The sequence below is a fragment of the Oncorhynchus tshawytscha genome, linkage group LG19 (assembly GCF_018296145.1).
Source record: "Oncorhynchus tshawytscha isolate Ot180627B linkage group LG19, Otsh_v2.0, whole genome shotgun sequence".
NCBI classification, from domain to species: Eukaryota; Metazoa; Chordata; class Actinopteri; order Salmoniformes; family Salmonidae; genus Oncorhynchus; species Oncorhynchus tshawytscha.
Genome location: NC_056447.1, coordinates 3,937,534 through 3,955,425, shown reverse-complemented (window position 1 = coordinate 3,955,425; position 17,892 = coordinate 3,937,534). Strand labels below are relative to the sequence as shown.

The 17,892-nt window shown below is 46.6% G+C and overlaps 1 protein-coding gene across 2 annotated transcripts in view; it reads left to right on the top strand.

The window, feature by feature from the left end:
• The window catches only part of LOC112218238 (Usher syndrome 1C), a 55,132-nt gene that overhangs the window by 16,723 nt on the left and 20,517 nt on the right, over positions 1–17,892 (top strand). For both annotated transcript variants that reach the window (XM_042301249.1, XM_042301248.1), the window contains exons 9-14: positions 2,890–2,949; positions 3,055–3,111; positions 6,103–6,245; positions 7,287–7,352; positions 8,113–8,246; positions 9,040–9,119. In XM_042301249.1, coding sequence (XP_042157183.1) covers positions 2,890–2,949; positions 3,055–3,111; positions 6,103–6,245; positions 7,287–7,352; positions 8,113–8,246; positions 9,040–9,119 — 540 coding nt within the window. The remainder of the gene's footprint in view (positions 1–2,889; positions 2,950–3,054; positions 3,112–6,102; positions 6,246–7,286; positions 7,353–8,112; positions 8,247–9,039; positions 9,120–17,892) is intronic.

Here is a 17,892-nt window from a genome sequence, read left to right as displayed (position 1 = left end):
GTAATCGCAGCAAAAGGTGGCGCTACAAAGTATTAACTTAAGGGGGCTGAATAATTTTGCACGCCCAATTTTTCAGTTTTTGATTTGTTGAAAAAGTTTGAAATATCCAATAAATGTCGTTCCACTTCATGATTGTGTCCCACTTGTTGTTGATTCTTCACAAAAAAATACAGTTTTATATCTTTATGTTTGAAGCCTGAAATGTGGCAAAAGGTCGCAAAGTTCAAGGGGGCCGAATACTTTCGCAAGGCACTGTAGTTAGTGAGGGAGATATAAGTCTCCAACTTCAGTGACTTTTGCAGTTCGTTCCAGTCATTGGCAGCAGAGAACTGGAAGGAAAGGCTGCCAAAGGAGGTGTTGGCCTTGTGGATGACCAGTGAAATATACCTGATGGAGTGCAGGCTACGGGTGGGTGTTGCTATGGTGACCAGTGAGCTGAGATAAGGCGGGGCTTTACCTAGCAAAGACTTATAGATGACCTGGAGCCAGTGGGTTTGGCGACGAATATGCAACGAATATGTAGCGAGGGCCAGCCAACGAGAGCATACAGGTTGCAGTAATGGGTAGTATATGGAGCTTTAGTGACAAAACGGATGACACTGTGATAGACACATCCAATTTGCTGAGTAGAGTGTTGGAGGCTATTTTGTAAATGACATCGCCGAAGTCAAAGATCAGTAGGATAGTCAGTTTTACGAGGGTATGTTTGGCGGCATGAGTGAAGGATGCTTTGTTGCGAAATAGGAAGCCGATTTTAGATTTAATTTTGATTGGAGATGCTTAATATGAGACTGGAAGGAGAGTTTACAGTCTAACCAGACACCTAGGTATTTGTAGTTGTCCACATATTCAGAAGTCAGAACCGTCCAGAGTAGTGATGCTAGTCGGGCGGGCGGGTGCGGGCAGCGATCGGTTGAAGAGCATGCATTTATTTTTACTAGCGTTTAAGAGCAGTTGGAGGCCACGGAGGGAGTGTTGTATGGCATTGAAGCTCGACTGTAGGTTTGTTAACACAGTGTCCAAAGAAGGGCCAGATGTATACAGAATGGTGTCGTCTGCATAGAGGTGGATCAGAGAATCACCAGCAGCAAAGAGCGACATCATTGACATATACAGAGAAAAGAGTCGGTCCAAGAATTGAACCCTGTGGCACCCCCATAGAGACTGCCAGAGGTCCGGACAACAGGCCCTTCGATTTGACACACTGAACTCTATCAGAGAAGTAGTTGGTGAACCAGGCGAGGCAGTCATTTGAGAAACCAAGGCTATTGAGTCTGTCGATAAGAATGTGCTGATTGCCAGATTTGATAGCCTTGGCCAGGTCGATGAATACGGCTGCACAGTAATGTCTTTTATCGATGGCGGTTATATGACATCGTTTAGGACCTTGAGCGTGGCTGAGGTGCACCCATGACCAGCTCGGAAACCAGATTACATAGCGGAGAAGGTACGGTGGGATTCGAAATGGTCGGTGATCTGTTTGTTAACTTGGCTTTCGAAGACTTTAGAAAGGCAGGGCAGGATGGATATAGGTCTGTAACAGTAGTGTTCCGGAGTGTCTCCCCCTTTGAAGAGGTGGATGACTGCGGCAGCTTTCCAATCTCAGCCAAGGAGTTTATAGTTTCTGCTCTAACATGCACATGTCAACTATGGGAATTTATATACTATACACAGGCGTGTTTCTTTCTAAATCATGTCCAAACAATTGAATTGGTGGACTCCAGGTGGACATCTCAATCCATTGTTGTGCAGTGACATCTTTAGTTCAACATTTGGTCTATGACCATTGGAAATTGGATGCACCTTATCTCAATTTGGACCCTGTATCATAGAGAAACAAAAATTTCTGTACATATAAGTGTCTTATATCGTTTGAAAGCTTCAATTCTTGTTAATATAACCATACTATTTGATCTATGCCATGCTATTGTTTGATAAATTTTTTTTCACCTCTGAAGGTGAAATGTGTACTTACATTCTGAAATCTTGTTTTGATTTATCATCCAAAGGGTCCCAGAGATAACATGAAGTGTCGTTTTGTTAGATAAAATCATTTTTCATATCCCAAAAATGTCCATATAGCATGCACGATCGATTTTGTATTTCCACTCGTTCAATTAGCAAAGAAAGGAATCTATGAAAATCTAACCCTAAATGTTGTTTCAACCAGTCAAATTACATTCAGATGTATTCCTCAGAGATCCTAGAACCTAACCAGACTTCACTATATCATTAGGAGTGTAGTATATCCTATAAGATACCAAATTTGGTCACTAATACTGGAAAAGCTAAATCAAGTATACAGATTTTATGATATTTTTTGCAGAAAAATGTTATGTAAATGTAAATGCGTCCTTCACGATTTGCCCAAATGTACCCGGGTGACTTCACACTAAATGTCATGTAGCTTGCTCATACTTCAAGTTATCAGTCTGAAACTTTGCACATACACTGCTGGCCTCTTGTGGACACCATCGGAATTACAACCAGAGTGATGGCTAGATTTGGGACCTTTCTGTTGCATTTCAAAGAAGGTGGTAGAAAATAAGTTGTTTTTTTCTTGGTATTTTCTTCTACCAGATCTATTGTGTTATATTCTCCTACATTCAATGCACATTTCCACAAACTGCAAAGTGTTTCCTTTCAAATGATACCAAAAATATGCATATCCCCACTTCAGGACCTGAGCTACAGGCAGTTAGATTTGGGTAGGTCATTTTAGGCGAAAATTGAAAAAAGGAGGCTATCCCTAAGAAGTTTTAATGAAGGCACTGTATTTGGGTCCTAGTATGCCACAATGTCCCAATGTGGAACCAAATAAAGTACTGAAATGTGTGTGTGTTTTTACATGGTTGGTATTGTGGATTGTATTGTGTTTTGTGTTGGTAGATTGGTGACCAGATCGTGGAGGTGAACGGGGTGGAATTCACCAATCTGGACCACAAAGAGGTAGGAGAGGCAGACAAAGGTTTGATACTAGAGGTTTGATCTAGAAAACTGTTTTGATAAATAATGAATTTGCTCAGTTAAGTTTTGTCTTTATTGCGTCTGCAGGCTGTAAGAGTTCTGAAGAGTAGCAGGAGTCTAACCATCACAGTTCTCACCGGCGCAGTAAGTACACCGCCAGGGCCTCCCCCACCCCCATAACATTTTAGTGGCCCCCCGCTTGACATCGGAGAGAAAAGATGTAAGTACACTTCCTGCAATTCTGCACGTTTTGCCATGGGGCTTAGAGAAAATGTTGCAGTTTTGAAGCAGGTTTGCTGCAATTATACACATTTTGCCATGGAGCGGAGAGAAGATTTAGCAATTTTAGAACTAATTGCATGCAACTCGACTCATTTTGCCATAGGGCAGAGATACAGTTTTGCGTGCTCAGTCTGTAATCCGACCGTGATTACTACAAGTTTTTATAGCTGGCTAGACTGATTTACCAATCTAAAAATGTTTTACTGACATAGGCTAAATGAGTGACTTCCAGAGACTGACATAACAAAAGAAAACCTGCTGATGCACAAACACATTTCGAAACTGCACCTTGTGTGTTCTACTACTCTAACTCTCAACACTAAATTGAGACTCCAACTACATTTTGGGGGGGTTCAGGGGACACCTGGCGGGCCGCGGGACCCTAAGAGGTTGCTTATGTCACTTATGCCTAGGGCCGGCTCTATGAATAGTGCTTCCTTAACATTTCCCCAATTTATCTGCAGCCGAGTCTTACTTGATTTATTACTTTTACATGCTGACTAGACTCTGCCATCGCGAGCATGTTGATTTTGTCCATTCATCCCAGACGCGATCAGGACACGCAGGTTGAAATATCAAAACAAACTATGAACCAACTATATTCATTTAGGGAGAGGTCGAAACACATGAAACATTCATGACCATTACCTAGCTTGCTGTTGCTAGCTAATTTGACCTGGGATATAAACATTGGGTTGTTATTTTACCTGAAATGCACAATGTCCTTTTTTTCTGGATCTTTGTAGAATTTTGACTCATTTTGAGTCACAAAATCATGTGTTCTCTAGTCCGACAATTATTCCATAGATAAAAGGGGAAACCTAGTTCGTTTCCAGTGATCTCTCCTCCTTCGGTCTTGTTCTTCTTCTTCTGTGGACTTTATATGGAGGTTGGCAACCAACTTTAAGGTGCATTACCTCCACCAACTGGACTGGAGTGTGGCCCTCATTTCATCTTTTAATCACCCACGTGGGTATATGCTCCTAAAAGCCAATGTGGAGATGGGAGGGGCGGGACTTGCAGCGCGTCAAGCATAAAAAATAGAACCAAGTTCTACTTTAGCACCTTGGCAACGCAGATGCTCGTTGGCACCCTCGAGCAGTTTGGATGAAATGATTGAATAACATGTATGTGTACATTATTTTGCAACGTGAGCGGTGTGTTCAGCATGTTAGTTCCTACTGGAGTCTCGCATACCCCTAGCAGTTTTGACAATTTTGGAAAATGTGAATAACTTAGATTTTTATCAATCTTTCATCCAAATTTACACTAGAGCCAAGTAAGCTTTATACCTGCACCACAGTTTACACAGGTAATGCAGAAGACAACAACATCTGCATCAGTGGAGGCTGCTGCGGGGAGGACGGCTCATAATAATGGCTGGAACGGAGCAAATGGAACGGCATCAGACACGTGGAAACCATGGAAACCATGGAAACCGCGTGTTTGACGTATTTGATACCATTCCACTGATTCCACTCCAGCCATTACCACGAGCCCATCGTCCCCAATTAAGGTGTCATTAACCTCCTGTGATCTGCATTATATCCACCTACAGAGTAGGATAATGTGTGTGTCTATCTTTCGAACATGTTACATTTACACAGACAAAGTCTGCTTCTTTCAGGAAGTCATTTACCAAGGTGGTTGTCATCAGGCCTCAGTTACAGGGCTGTGTGCTTGCGACACACGACATCTCCTCTCATTTACTGCAGAGGAGGTACCGTTCAATTGAGAATTGTTCCTGTGTAAATGTTCTGTTGCTTTGTGTGCAAACAAGTGCGGAGTGCCTCTTATTGATTCGTCCATATACTTGAGCGAGTTAACACCGGTGACATACAGTTAACTGCCAAAATAAAGGAAATGCTTGAGTTAAAGAGGGATACAAAGTCTTGAAAGCAGGTGCTTCCACACAGGTCTGGTGGCTTAGTTAATTACACTCGTGGGAATGGGGCTATGTGGTTAGGGCTAAATTGAAATGTTTCTTACAGAAGAGATATGAAAGGTATATGCATAACCATACTAGTAATTGAAAGGGAACAGTTTGAAGATTATGGGAACATAAGGATTTGTTCTTAAATAAGAATTTGTGCTTAACTGACTTGCCTAGTTAAATAAAGGTTAAAAAATAAATACAAATACAAATAATAAATCACACAACAGTTTATTTATTTATTTTACTAGGCATGTCAGTTAAGAACAAATGCTTATTTACAATGACGGCCTAGGAACAGTGGGTTAACTGCCTTGTTCAGGGGCTGAACGACAGATTTTGACCTTGTCAGGTCCGGGATTTAATCTAGCAACCTTTCAGTTACTGGCCCAACACTCTAACCACTAGGCTACCTGACGCCTCAAATAAGACTGAATCTTGGTTTGTATAGAACGCAGTCACGAGTGCATTCAGGTGCTGCAGCACATTTTTCTTTCTCTCAACCGACAAACATCGTCTCATTCTGTTCAGAACAACCCAGGGTGTGATGTCATCTTGTAACTAACTGTACATCAAACATAGTGATCATAAACGTTGATACTGTTTATGACATCAGTGTTATGATATGGCTTGTATGACATCAACGCTGTTTTTGTTGTAATCCTCAAACGAGTCCTCTTAATTCACAGACAAAAGGTGCCCAATCAGCGGGAGGGATGGGGGGAGGGGCAACTTCTTGTCGCACGAGTTGCTCCAGTTCAGAACAGGCTGTCAGCCGTATCAAATGTTTGGGTGTCCAACCCCAGAGGCATACATTATATATACAACGTTTGGTAATCGTTAGGAGGTTTTTAATTCTAAGGCACACCAAATGTTTAAAAATTGAGATATTTGATTCCTTTGACCCCCCTCCCCCACAGGGCAGTGAGTTGTTTATGACAGACGAGGAGCGTCTGGCGGTGGAGGCTCGCAGGGAGCTGGACAGACGAGAGTTGATGCACCAGAAAAGGGTTGCCCTGGAGACTAACAAGATGGTCAAGGAGCAGCAGGAGAAAGAGAGGCAGTGAGTGGATATCAGTGGACTGATTGATTGGTTGATTGGTTTTGAGATTTAAAACCCAATTTAAACCACATCATTGGTTGTATGGCATTTAAAATCATCAAGGGCAACTCAAAGAAGTGGTCAAACATATTTCCAATGTGGCTGGGGCATTATCAGAATAGATAAGGCCCTTTGGAGGGAAAAGTATTGTACTGAACTATTGTACGGAAATAGGCAGCCCAAATAATGATGGGAAGATTGGACAGATAAAGCATCAAAACCAGCAATTGATGACTATAAATGATTATTTTATTCAGAGAGCTGAAGCTTTGGCAATTGGGAATTCATAAACTGATCATGATGTATTTTTGCTAAAAGTTATTGTTGTCTGTGCATATGCTTTATGAACAGATGCCTCTCTTGACACACCCAGAGAGAGAGAGAGGGAGAGCACAGACAATGTGTGAGGACTGAAACATACTGTATGTTGGTTTTTACTTGATAACCCACGTTCAGTTTGCCAAAATAGTCAGGTGCTGACAGCCATAGAGCACAGAGACTTTATCTCTTGGCTCTGTACACTAGAAAATAACAGGCGTTTCACTAGCAGTGATAGCAATCAGAGACAAGCAAAACAAAATATTAGTTTTTTTTCCTGATTGACAAATGAGATATACCACTGAGTATACCAGTGTATATCCTAATATTCAGAACAGCCTCAATTCGTCTGGGCATGGACCCTACAAGGTGTCTGAAAGCTTTCCACGGGGATGCTGGCCGATGTTGACCCCGATGCTTCCCACAGTTGTGTCAAGTTGGCCGGATGTCGTTTGGGTGGTGGACCGTTCTTGATACACACGGGAAACTGTTGAGTGTGGAAAACCCAGCAGTGTTACAAACCCCGTTATACTGACGCTATCTCCTGACGAATAGGCTGTAGTATATACAGTATCTCAGTCCTATACAATTTCAGAATATGTTGTTATTTCCCATAAAATTGGATTTTAGTCATCCATACCGCACATATAAATACATATAAATGTTTCTTTGTGTTGCGAACAGGAGAAAGATGGAGATTTCTCAGAAGACTGCCGAGGAAGAGGAACGCTATCGGAAGGAGATGGAGAAGTGGGTTTTCACCCCGCTTTGCAAATTCATTGCTCTTTCTGTAATATATGTATCGTGTTACGTACGTAATGTTACGCATATGGCTGATTATTGCTCTTTCTGTAATATATGTATCGTGTTACGTACGTAATGTTACGCATATGGCTGATTATTGCTCTTTCTGTAACATATGTATCGTGTTACGTACGTAATGTTACGCATATGGCTGATTATTGCTCTTTCTGTAATATATGTATCGTGTTACGTACGTAATGTTACGCATATGGCTGATTATTGCTCTTTCTGTAACATATGTATCGTGTTACGTACGTAATGTTACGCATATGGCTGATTATTGCTCTTTCTGTAACATATGTATCGTGTTACGTACGTAATGTTACGCATATGGCTGATTATTGCTCTTTCTGTAATATATGTATCGTGTTACGTACGTAATGTTACGCATATGGCTGATTATTGCTCTTTCTGTAATATATGTATCGTGTTACGTACGTAATGTTACGCATATGGCTGATTATTTCCGCAGTCAAACAGGCAGATCAGTCAGGGACTGGGAGTATTGCATGAAGGGAACCCAGGATCTATCAAAACTTCACAGACCGTGTAGTTGAGCTCAGAGAGCTTCAGTTCTCTTGTGTGTTCACAACTATATCAGAGAATGTTTAGTTGGGATGACCCAGTGACCTCCTGACCTGTGTGTGTCTATGTGCGCGCGCTTGTGTGGATGCATGCGTTTGTGTGCGTGCCTGTGTGTGCGTAGGATCGAGGCTGCGGAGAGGAAGCATCACAGGGAGTGGGAGGAGGACTGGGCGCCTAGAGAGCAACCCAAAACCAAGAGTCCCTCCCCGGCCCCGCCTGAAATCAACACCGCACCCCCCAAGTCCAAGAACTCTGGTAAGAACAGTAGGTCAGGTGGTACCTCTGATAGTGTCTAATGAATCTGTAGAGCAGGGGTACTCAACTCTGACCCCAGAAGGTCCGGAGCCTGCTGGTTTTCTTTTCTACCTGATAATTAATTGCACACACCTGGTGTCACAGGTCTAAATAAAATCATATTTTATTAGTCACGTGCGCTGAATACAACAGGTGTAGTAGACCTTACAGTGAAATGCTTACTTACGAGCCCCTAACCAACAATGCAGTAGAAAAGAAATACAAAGAAGGATAAGAAATAAAAGTAACAAGTAATTAAAGAGCAGCAGCAAAATAACAATAGCGAGACCATATACAGGGGGTACCAGTAAAGAGCCACTGTGTGGGGGGCACCGGTTAGTTGAGGTAATATGTACATGTAGGTAGAGTTATTAAAGTGACTATGCATAGATGATAACAACAGAGAATAGGGCGGGTAATGTGAATAGTCTCGTTAGCCATTTGATGAGATGTTCAGGAGTCATATGGGGGTAGAAGCTGTTTAGAAACCTCTTGGACTTAGACTTGACGCTTCCTGACTACAGGAGCGCCCCTGACTCGAGGGGAAGAATGAAAAAATGCAGTGGAACTGTCTTCGAGGTACAGAGCTGCGTTTGAGGGCTACAGATGAATGAATAGATCCAAGGAAGGCCGTGTAGATCAGCAGAAACTGTAAGGGCCTAGACTTACAGTTGTGTTTCACCTCTTTGCATGCTGTCTGTCTCCTCTCTTCCTCCACTGTGTGCCGTGCTTCTCTGACTTCCTCCACTGCCAGACATTGCAGCAAGCTCTTTTCAGGCTGACGCCGACGATGAAGAGCAGCAGGAGGAGGAGGAGGAGGAAGAGGGGAGTGAAGTGAGTGACGGGTCTCACAGTGTACCCACAGCAGCGTCAGAGATGCACTATAATAACACGCACTACATGCTCGATTTCCTTTGACAATCAAAACCCACTGACAGGCTCCCACACCTTAGTAGGGATAGCCTGGATGCTAGGCTGTTTCTGCTTTAGCTAGCTGTTCATGTGTTTCAGAAAGGGCCGAGCATTCCTCTTAACACGGTGCCATCTTTCTCAATGCAACCCCTTGAGCTGTCTTTCTCCGTAGTTGCTGAAAGTTCTGCTCTGAGTCCTCCTTAGCCTGAGTGTCAGTCTGTTCCTGCTCTCGTCGTGGAATTGTCATGCATTGCAGGTTTGGCTTGACAATGACAGTGGAGTAGGCGAAAGCACAAACAAATCTGGGACCAGGCTAATTCCTGCCTCGGCATCTGAGTGACTCTGTTTGGCGTTGTTTTTTCTCTCTCTCTAGCTTTCGGATGGTTTTATCGCTACGAAGGGAAGCTGCCCACGCTCCGCAAGGTATTCTGTACGGTCGCGGTTTGGTGTGCTGTGAGATGTGTTCTGTCAAAGTTAACGGACATTTTTAACTTTGAGCAAAAATAACATCACTCGTTCACTGGTTCTGTCACCACAGTGCCGTGGCGGTTCTATAACATATTATTGTCGAACCTTACTGTGCAGTTTCTAGTCTTGGTCCTTGTACAGTTTGGACGGTTTGGGGTGGAATGGGTTCTGGTTTCTCCCTGGTTTCTGTAACGATGAATATGAATGATATCTCAGAAAGGAGAGAAGAAGAGGAAGAAGAAGAAGGTGTCCAACACAGACACCCTGCAGGAACAGAGGAAAAACAAGAAGGAGATGGAGTTTGAGCTCAAGCTGGCTGCAGAGAAGGAGGAGATGTATGAACGAGAGAAGCAGCTGAAGATCAGTAGACTGGTGCAGGAGGTAGGAATTGTGATCGGTAGACTGGCGCAGGAGGTAGGAGTAATGATCGGTAGACTGGCGCAGGAGGTAGGAGTAATGATCAGTAGACTGGCGTAGGAGGTAGGAGTAATGATCAGTAGACTGCCGCGGGAGGTAGGAGTAATGATCAGTAGACTGGTGCTAGAGGTGGGAGTAATGATCAGTAGACTGGCGTAGGAGGTAGGAGTAATGATCAGTAGACTGGCGCTAGAGGTGGGAGTAATGATCAGTAGACTGGCGTAGGAGGTAGGAGTAATGATCAGTAGACTGGCGCTAGAGGTGGGAGTAATGATCAGTAGACTGGCGCTAGAGGTGGGAGTAATGATCAGTAGACTGGCGCTAGAGGTGGGAGTAATGATCAGTAGACTGGCGCGGGAGGTAGGAGTAATGATCAGTAGACTGGCACGGGAGGTAGGAGTAACGATCAGTAGACTGACGCAGGAGGTAGGAGTAATGATCAGTAGACTGACGCGGGGGGTAGGAGTAATGATCAGTAGACTGGCGCAGGAGGTAGGAGTTCTGTGGAACGTGATTCTGTATGAGTGAGGAAATAACATAAAATGAGAATAGAGTGACTTTCATCTTCTGAGTTGACTTCCCATCAGCACCTTGCCAATAGGGTGGGTCTTCTTTATTCATTTATACTTTGGTGTATGACTAAGCCCTAACCCAGCCTTGAGTTATACCGTATGTTGTTCTATACAAGAGTCAGGGACCCAGCCTTGAGTTATACAGTATGTTTTTCTATACGGGAGTCAGGGACCCAGGCTTGAGTATTGCGTTGCGCTGTGCCGTGCCCCAGGTGTCAGAGACAGAGCGGGAGGATCTGGAGGAGTCAGAGAAGGTGCAGCACTGGGTGGAACGTCTCTGTCAGACACGCCTGGAACAGATTTCCTGTGTGGAGAACGAGTCCCCAGAGGTACATCTAGAACCCCTTCTCTTATCTGTGTATCAGCTAGGAACACCGGTGGTCCTATCACATCTGATACCTTTATGTGTAGTAACTTTTCTTCAATAATTTCATGTTTTTCCCTTCTGTTGCTAATTAATATATTTTTCGTAGGCCACAATGCTCTGTGACTGTGTGTACCATGATAGCTCTGTGGTTGTGAGTGTCTGAGAGGCTGGGCTTGTCCTTCAGATGTCCCCTCCTCGGTCTCCTGCCTCTGGGCCCATGGTGAGGCGTTTCCCCGGGGGTCTCCAGCTGGCCACCACTGACCTTGATGATTTGAACTTGGATGAGGTGGACCAGAGCCTGAGGGGGCCCCTGAAGAGACTGGCCCCCACCCAGCCTTCTTCCTCCCAGCCCCCGCCCCCTACCTCTCCCTCCACCCTCTCCCAGACTCAACCCCACCACCCCCAACTTCTCTCCTGCCTCACCACGACCATCACCCCAACGCCTCCCCCTTCTCCCCCTCCACCCGCAAGCCCCCACCCTCTGCTTCTACCGCGGCTTCCAGAGGACGCCAGCCCCCTCCTCCTCCTCCGCCACCCCCACCTCCACCTCCACCCCCACCTCCCCCTCCACCTCCTTTTTCTAAGTACCCTCCTACCCCAATTTCCCACTTTCCTCCCTCCTCCTCACACTATCCCCCTACCTTCCAGTCCTACAGGCCCCCGTCCTCTCCCCGTCCCTCCCCTCAGCCTCCCCCTCCTCCTGCCCCACCCTCTCCGCCCCCACCCTCCCAGCACCCTGAGGAGCAGCTGGGGGGAGGGTCCCATGGAGGGTACCACCACCATCCCACCAGTCCCCCAGAGACAAGGAGTGAGTGGGAAGGGGGCGGGTACATGCCGAGGGGCGGTTACTACTCGTCCAACGCCAGTGAAATGTCCTACCCCTCCAGCCCTAAGGTAGCCTCCCTGGTGTGACTATGGCTTGGTTTGAAAACAACCCCTAGCCCGTTTCCCTTGCCCTTCCCCCCCCAAAAACGTTTTAAGCAGAGCTGATAGGAGCGGACAGGTGTGAGCAGCTACTGTGATGGCACCCACTAAACCACCCGATTGGTTGAGGGAAGAGATGCTGTTACATTCCTGCTAACATCTTGTTCCTTCAGATCTCAGAACATCAAGGGGGCAGGGGAATGTTTAAGGACGGTACTCTGCATGATCTGTGCCGGGAAGATGGTTATTTCATTCATAAAAGGGAGAGGAAACACATTACTGACTGAATGTTGTGAAGAACAATGTCAACTTCCTCTCCGATGAAGTGCAACCATGGATGCAGTTGTTGGTTTTTATTTAGTCTGTTTGCGGTGGCTCTGATTTTGTATTGTGTTATCGTATTTGACAGCAGTGGGTGTAGAGTTGCATGGTGTGACGTGGTGGGTAAGATCGTGTGGAGACGAGAGAAGTTGTGAGTCATGACTGAATAGCTCTTCTTCAAGTGCATGATATCTCCTTTCCTTCATGTGTGTTCCATTCGAAACCACCACTGTGTGTGTGTGTGTGTGTGTGTGTGTGTGTGTGTGTGTGTGTGTGTGTGTGTGTGTGTGTGTGTGTGTGTGTGACATTACAATTCCAGTAGTGTTCTATAATGGTCATTCAGGGATAAGTACATGATACTACTGTGTTTTCCTGGTTCAGGTGATGAGAAATACTTCCCATATCAGTGGTATCTCCAATGTAAGCAATTCCCTGGTAAGTCTGCTCCGCCCCATCATTCGATCTTTGAGAGAGTGGTCAGTGGAGCCTGCCTAGATCGCTCCTGTAGTGGAGGAAGTTCTTCTGTGATGTCAGCAAATGTTTAGACAAGCTGGAGAGCTGTTGACTTTAGAGTTCTTCATAGTTCCGGAACATTCCCAGGGCTCTGATCTTACGGGGTTAAACATATATAATATATACCACATATACAAAAGTTTGGAGTCACTTAGAAAAAAAAGTCCATTCAAATAACATCAAATTGATCAGAAATACAGTGTAGTCATTGTTAATGTTGAAGAGGCGACTCCAGGATGCTGGCCTTCTAGGCAGAGTTGCAAAGAAAAAGCCATATCTCAGACTGGCCAATAAAAAGAAAAGATTAAGATGGGAAAAAGAACACAGACACTGGACAGAGGAACTCTGCCTAGAAGGCCAGCATCCCAGAGTCGCCTCTTCAATGTTGACGTTGAGACTGGTGTTTTGCGGGTACTATTTAACGAAGCTGCCAGTTGAGGAATTGTGAGGCGTCTGTTTCTCAAACTAGACACTCTAATGTACTTGTCCTCTTGCTCAGTTGTGCACCGGGGCCTCCCACTCCTCTTTATATTCTGGTTAGAGCCAGTTTACACTGTTCTGTGAAGGGAGTAGTACACAGCGTTTTACCAGATCTTCAGTTTCTTGGCAATTTCTCACACGGAATAGCCTTCATTTCTCAGAACAAGAATAGACTGACGAGTTTCAGAAGAATGTTCCTGGCCATTTTGAGCCTGTAATCGAACCCACAAATGCTGATGTTGTCATGTATTGTCATATTATGTCTTGTTCCTGTTCTTTCTCTTCACTCCGTTTCCCTCTGCTGGTCGTATTAGGTTACCTTCTCTTCCTCTCCTTCCCCCAGCTGTTCCTCATCTTCTCTAACTACCTCGTTCACTCTTTTCCCACCTGTTCCCTTTTTCCCTCTGATTAGGTCTCTATTTCTCTCTCTGTTCCTGCTTCTTTCTTTGTCAGATTCTCGTTTGAGTTTCTCATGCCAGAACCAAACTATCGTCTTGTTTGCTTCACCCTTGTCCCATCCTGTCGGAATCTGCCTGTTCTTCTGATGCTACGTGTGATCAGGTACCTCTGTCCGCTACGACCCGCGCCTACCCAGAGAGACCAGCAGTCTGTCGCCGCAACCCAGCTATTCTCCTCTGCTGCTAAGAAGGGGACTCTTTTGTAAATATCAGAAGGACTTTCTGTTTCATTTGTCGCCCTCTCTGAGGGTTGTCTATTTTGCCATTTTTCTACATCTGAAGAGGATCTATGTCTTCCCTGTGTTTTTTACATTAAAGGACTCTGTTTTTGTTAAACCGCTTTTGGGTCCTCACTCAAGTCATAACAGAAGAATCTGACCAAGAATGGACCCAGCGATTTCGGATCCTTTCCACTCAGCCGTCGAGATCCAGGGAGCGATGCTAGGCAGACACGAGCAGGAATTGTCTGTTGCTCGACATGCCGTTGAGACCCTGACCGCCCAAGTCTCCGACCTCACAAGACAGGTTCACCATCTCCGCCTCGATCCACCGGCCACTTCCAGGGCTTCCGAATCTCCGGAGCCCAGAATCAATAACCCGCCGTGTTACTCTGGGGAGGCCACTGAATGCCGCTCGTTCCTCACCCAGTGTGATATTGTGTTTTCTCTCAGCCCAACACTTACTCCAGGAGCACAGCTCGTATCGCCTACGTCATATCTCTCCTTACTGGACGGGCTCGTGAGTGGGGCACGGCTATCTGGGAGGCGAGGGCTGAGTGTACTAACCAGTATCAGGACTTTAAGGAGGAGATGATACGGGTTTTTGATCGTTCTGTTTTTGGGGAGGAAGCTTCCAGGGTCCTGGCTTCCCTATGTCAAGGTAATCGATCCATAACAGATTACTCTATTGAGTTTCGCACTCTTGCTGCCTCCAGTGACTGGAACGAGCCAGCTTTGTTCGCTCGTTTTCTGGAGGATCTCCGCGCGGAGGTAAAGGATGAGATTCTCTCCCGGGAGGTTCCCTCCAGCGTGGATTCCTTGATTGAACTCGCTATTCGCATAGAGCGACGGGTTGATCTTCGTCACCGAGCTCGGGGAAAGGAGCTCGCGTTCTCCGTTGCCCCCCTCTCCGCATCACTACCATCTTCCTCCGCCGGCTCGGGTGCTGAGCCTATGCAGCTGGGGGGTATCCGCATCTCGACTACGGAGAGGGAACGGAGAATCACCAACCGCCTCTGTCTCTATTGCGGTTCCGCTGGTCATTTTGTCACTTCATGTCCAGTAAAAGCCAGAGCTCATCAGTAAGAGGAGGGCTACTGGTGAGCGCTACTACTCTGGTCTCTCCTTCAAGATCCTGCACTACCTTGTCGGCCCATCTACGCTGGACCGGTTCGTCAGCTTCCTGCAGCGCCTTGATAGACTCTGGGGCGGAGGGCTGCTTTATGGACGAGACCTGGGCTCGGGAACATGACATTCCTCTCAGACAGTTAAAGGAGCCCACGGCCTTGTTCGCTCTGGATGGGAGTCCTCTCCCGGGATTCAGCGTGAAACGCTACCTTTAACCCTCACTGTCTCTGGTAATCATAGCGAAACCATTTCTTTTTTAATTTTTCATTCACCTTTTACACCTGTTGTTTTGGGTCATCCCTGGCTAGTTTGTCATAATCCTTCTATTAATTGGTCTAGTAATTCTATCCTCTCCTGGAACGTCTCTTGTCATGTGAAATGTTTAATGTCTGCTATCCCTCCTGTTTCCTCTGTCTCTTCTTCACAGGAGGAGCCTGGTGATTTGACGAGGGTGCCGGAGGAATATCACGATCTTCGCACGGTGTTCAGTCGGTCCAGGGCCACCTCTCTTCCTCCGCACCGGTCGTATGATTGTAGTATTGATCTCCTTCCAGGAACCACCCCCCCCGGGGTAGACTATACTCTCTGTCGGCTCCCGAACGTAAGGCTCTCGAAGATTATTTGTCTGTAGCTCTCGACGCCGGTACCAGTCCCCTCCTCCTCTCCCGCCGCCGGAGCGGGTTTTTTTTGTTAAGAAGAAGGACGGGTCCCTGCGCCCCTGCATAGATTATCGAGGGCTGAATGACATAACAGTTAAGAATCGTTATCCGCTTCCTCTTATGTCTTCAGCCTTCGAGATCCTGCAGGGAGCCAGGTTTTTCACTAAGTTGGACCTTCGTAACACTTACCATCTCGTGCGCGTCAGGGAGGGGGACGAGTGGAAAACGGCGTTTAACACTCCGTTAGGGCACTTTGAATACCGGGTTCTTCCTTTCGGCCTTGCAAACGCTCCAGCTGTCTTTCAGGCATTAGTAAATGACGTCCTGAGAGACATGCTGAACATCTTTGTTTTCGTCTACCTTGACGATATCCTGATTTTTTTTTTTTCACCGTCACTCCAGATTCATGTTCAGCACGTTCGACCTGTCCTCCAGCGCCTTTTAGAGAATTGTCTTTATGTGAAGGCTGAGAAGTGCACTTTTCATGCCTCCTCCGTCACATTTCTCGGTTCTGTTATTTCCGCTGAAGGCATTAAGATGGATCCCGCTAAGGTCCAAGCTGTCATTGATTGGCCGGTTCCTAAGTCACGCGTCGAGCTGCAGCGCTTTCTCGGCTTCGCGAATTTCTATCGTCGTTTCATCCGTAATTTCGGTCAGGTGGCAGCTCCCCTCACAGCCCTTACTTCTGTCAAGACGTGCTTTAAGTGGTCCGATTCCGCCCAGGGAGCTTTTGATCTTCTCAAGAATCGCTTTACATCCGCACCTATCCTTGTTACACCTGACGTCTCTAGACAGTTCGTTGTCGAGGTTGACGCGTCAGAGGTGGGCGTGGGAGCCATTCTTTCTCAGCGCTCCCTCTCTGACGACAAGGTCCACCCTTGCGCGTATTTTTCTCATCGCCTGTCGCCGTCGGAACGTAACTATGATGTGGGAAACCGCGAACTGCTCGCCATCCGCTTAGCCCTAGGCGAATGGTGACAGTGGTTGGAGGGGGCGACCGTTCCTTTTGTCGTTTGGACTGACCATAGGAACCTTGAGTACATCCGTTCTGCCAAACGACTTAATGCGCGTCAGGCTCGTTGGGCGCTGTTTTTCGCTCGTTTCGAGTTCGTAATTTCTTATCATCCGGGCTCTAAGAACACCAAGCCTGATGCTTTATCTCGTCTCTTCAGTTCTTCAGTAGTCTCCACCGACCCCGAGGGGATTCTCCCTGAGGGGCGTGTTGTCGGGTTGACTGTCCGGGGAATTGAGAGGCAGGTAAAGCAAGCACCTACTCACACTCCGTCGCCGCGCGCTTGTCCTAGGAACCTTCTTTTCGTTCCCGTTCCTACTCGTCTGGCCGTTCTTCAGTGGGCTCACTCTGCCAAGTTAGCCGGCCACCCCGGCGTTCGGGGTACGCTTGCTTCCATTCGCCAGCGGTTTTGGTGGCCCACTCGGGAGCTTGACACGCGTCGTTTTGTGGCTGCTTGTTCGGTCTGCGCGCAGACTAAGTCCGGTAACTCCCCTCCTGCCGGCCGTCTCAGACCGCTTCCCATTCCCTCTCGACCGTGGTCTCACATCGCCTTAGATTTTATCACCGGACTGCCTTCGTCAGCGGGGAAGACTGTTATTCTTACGGTTGTCGATAGGTTCTCTAAGGCGGCTCATTTTATTCCCCTCGCTAAGCTCCCTTCTGCTAAAGAAACGGCACAAATCATCATCGAGAATGTTTTCAGAATTCATGGCCTTCCGTCAGACGTCGTTTCGGACAGGGGTCCGCAATTCACGTCTCAATTTTGGAGGGAGTTTTGCCGTTTGATTGGAGCTTCCGTCAGTCTCTCTTCCGGCTTTCACCCTCAGTCTAACGGTCAAGCAGAACGGGCCAATCAGACTATTGGTCGCATCTTACGCAGTCTTTCTTTTCGTAACCCTGCGTCTTGGTCAGAACAGCTCCCCTGGGCAGAATACGCCCACAACTCGCTTCCTTCGTCTGCGACCGGTCTATCTCCTTTTCAGAGTAGCCTCGGGTACCAGCCTCCGCTGTTCTCGTCTCAGCTCGCCGAGTCCTGCGTCCCCTCCGCTCAGGCTTTTGTCCAACGTTGTGAGCGCACCTGGAAGAGGGTCAGGTCTGCACTTTGCCGTTATAGGGCGCAGACTGTGAGAGCCGCTAATAAGCGTAGAACTAAGAGTC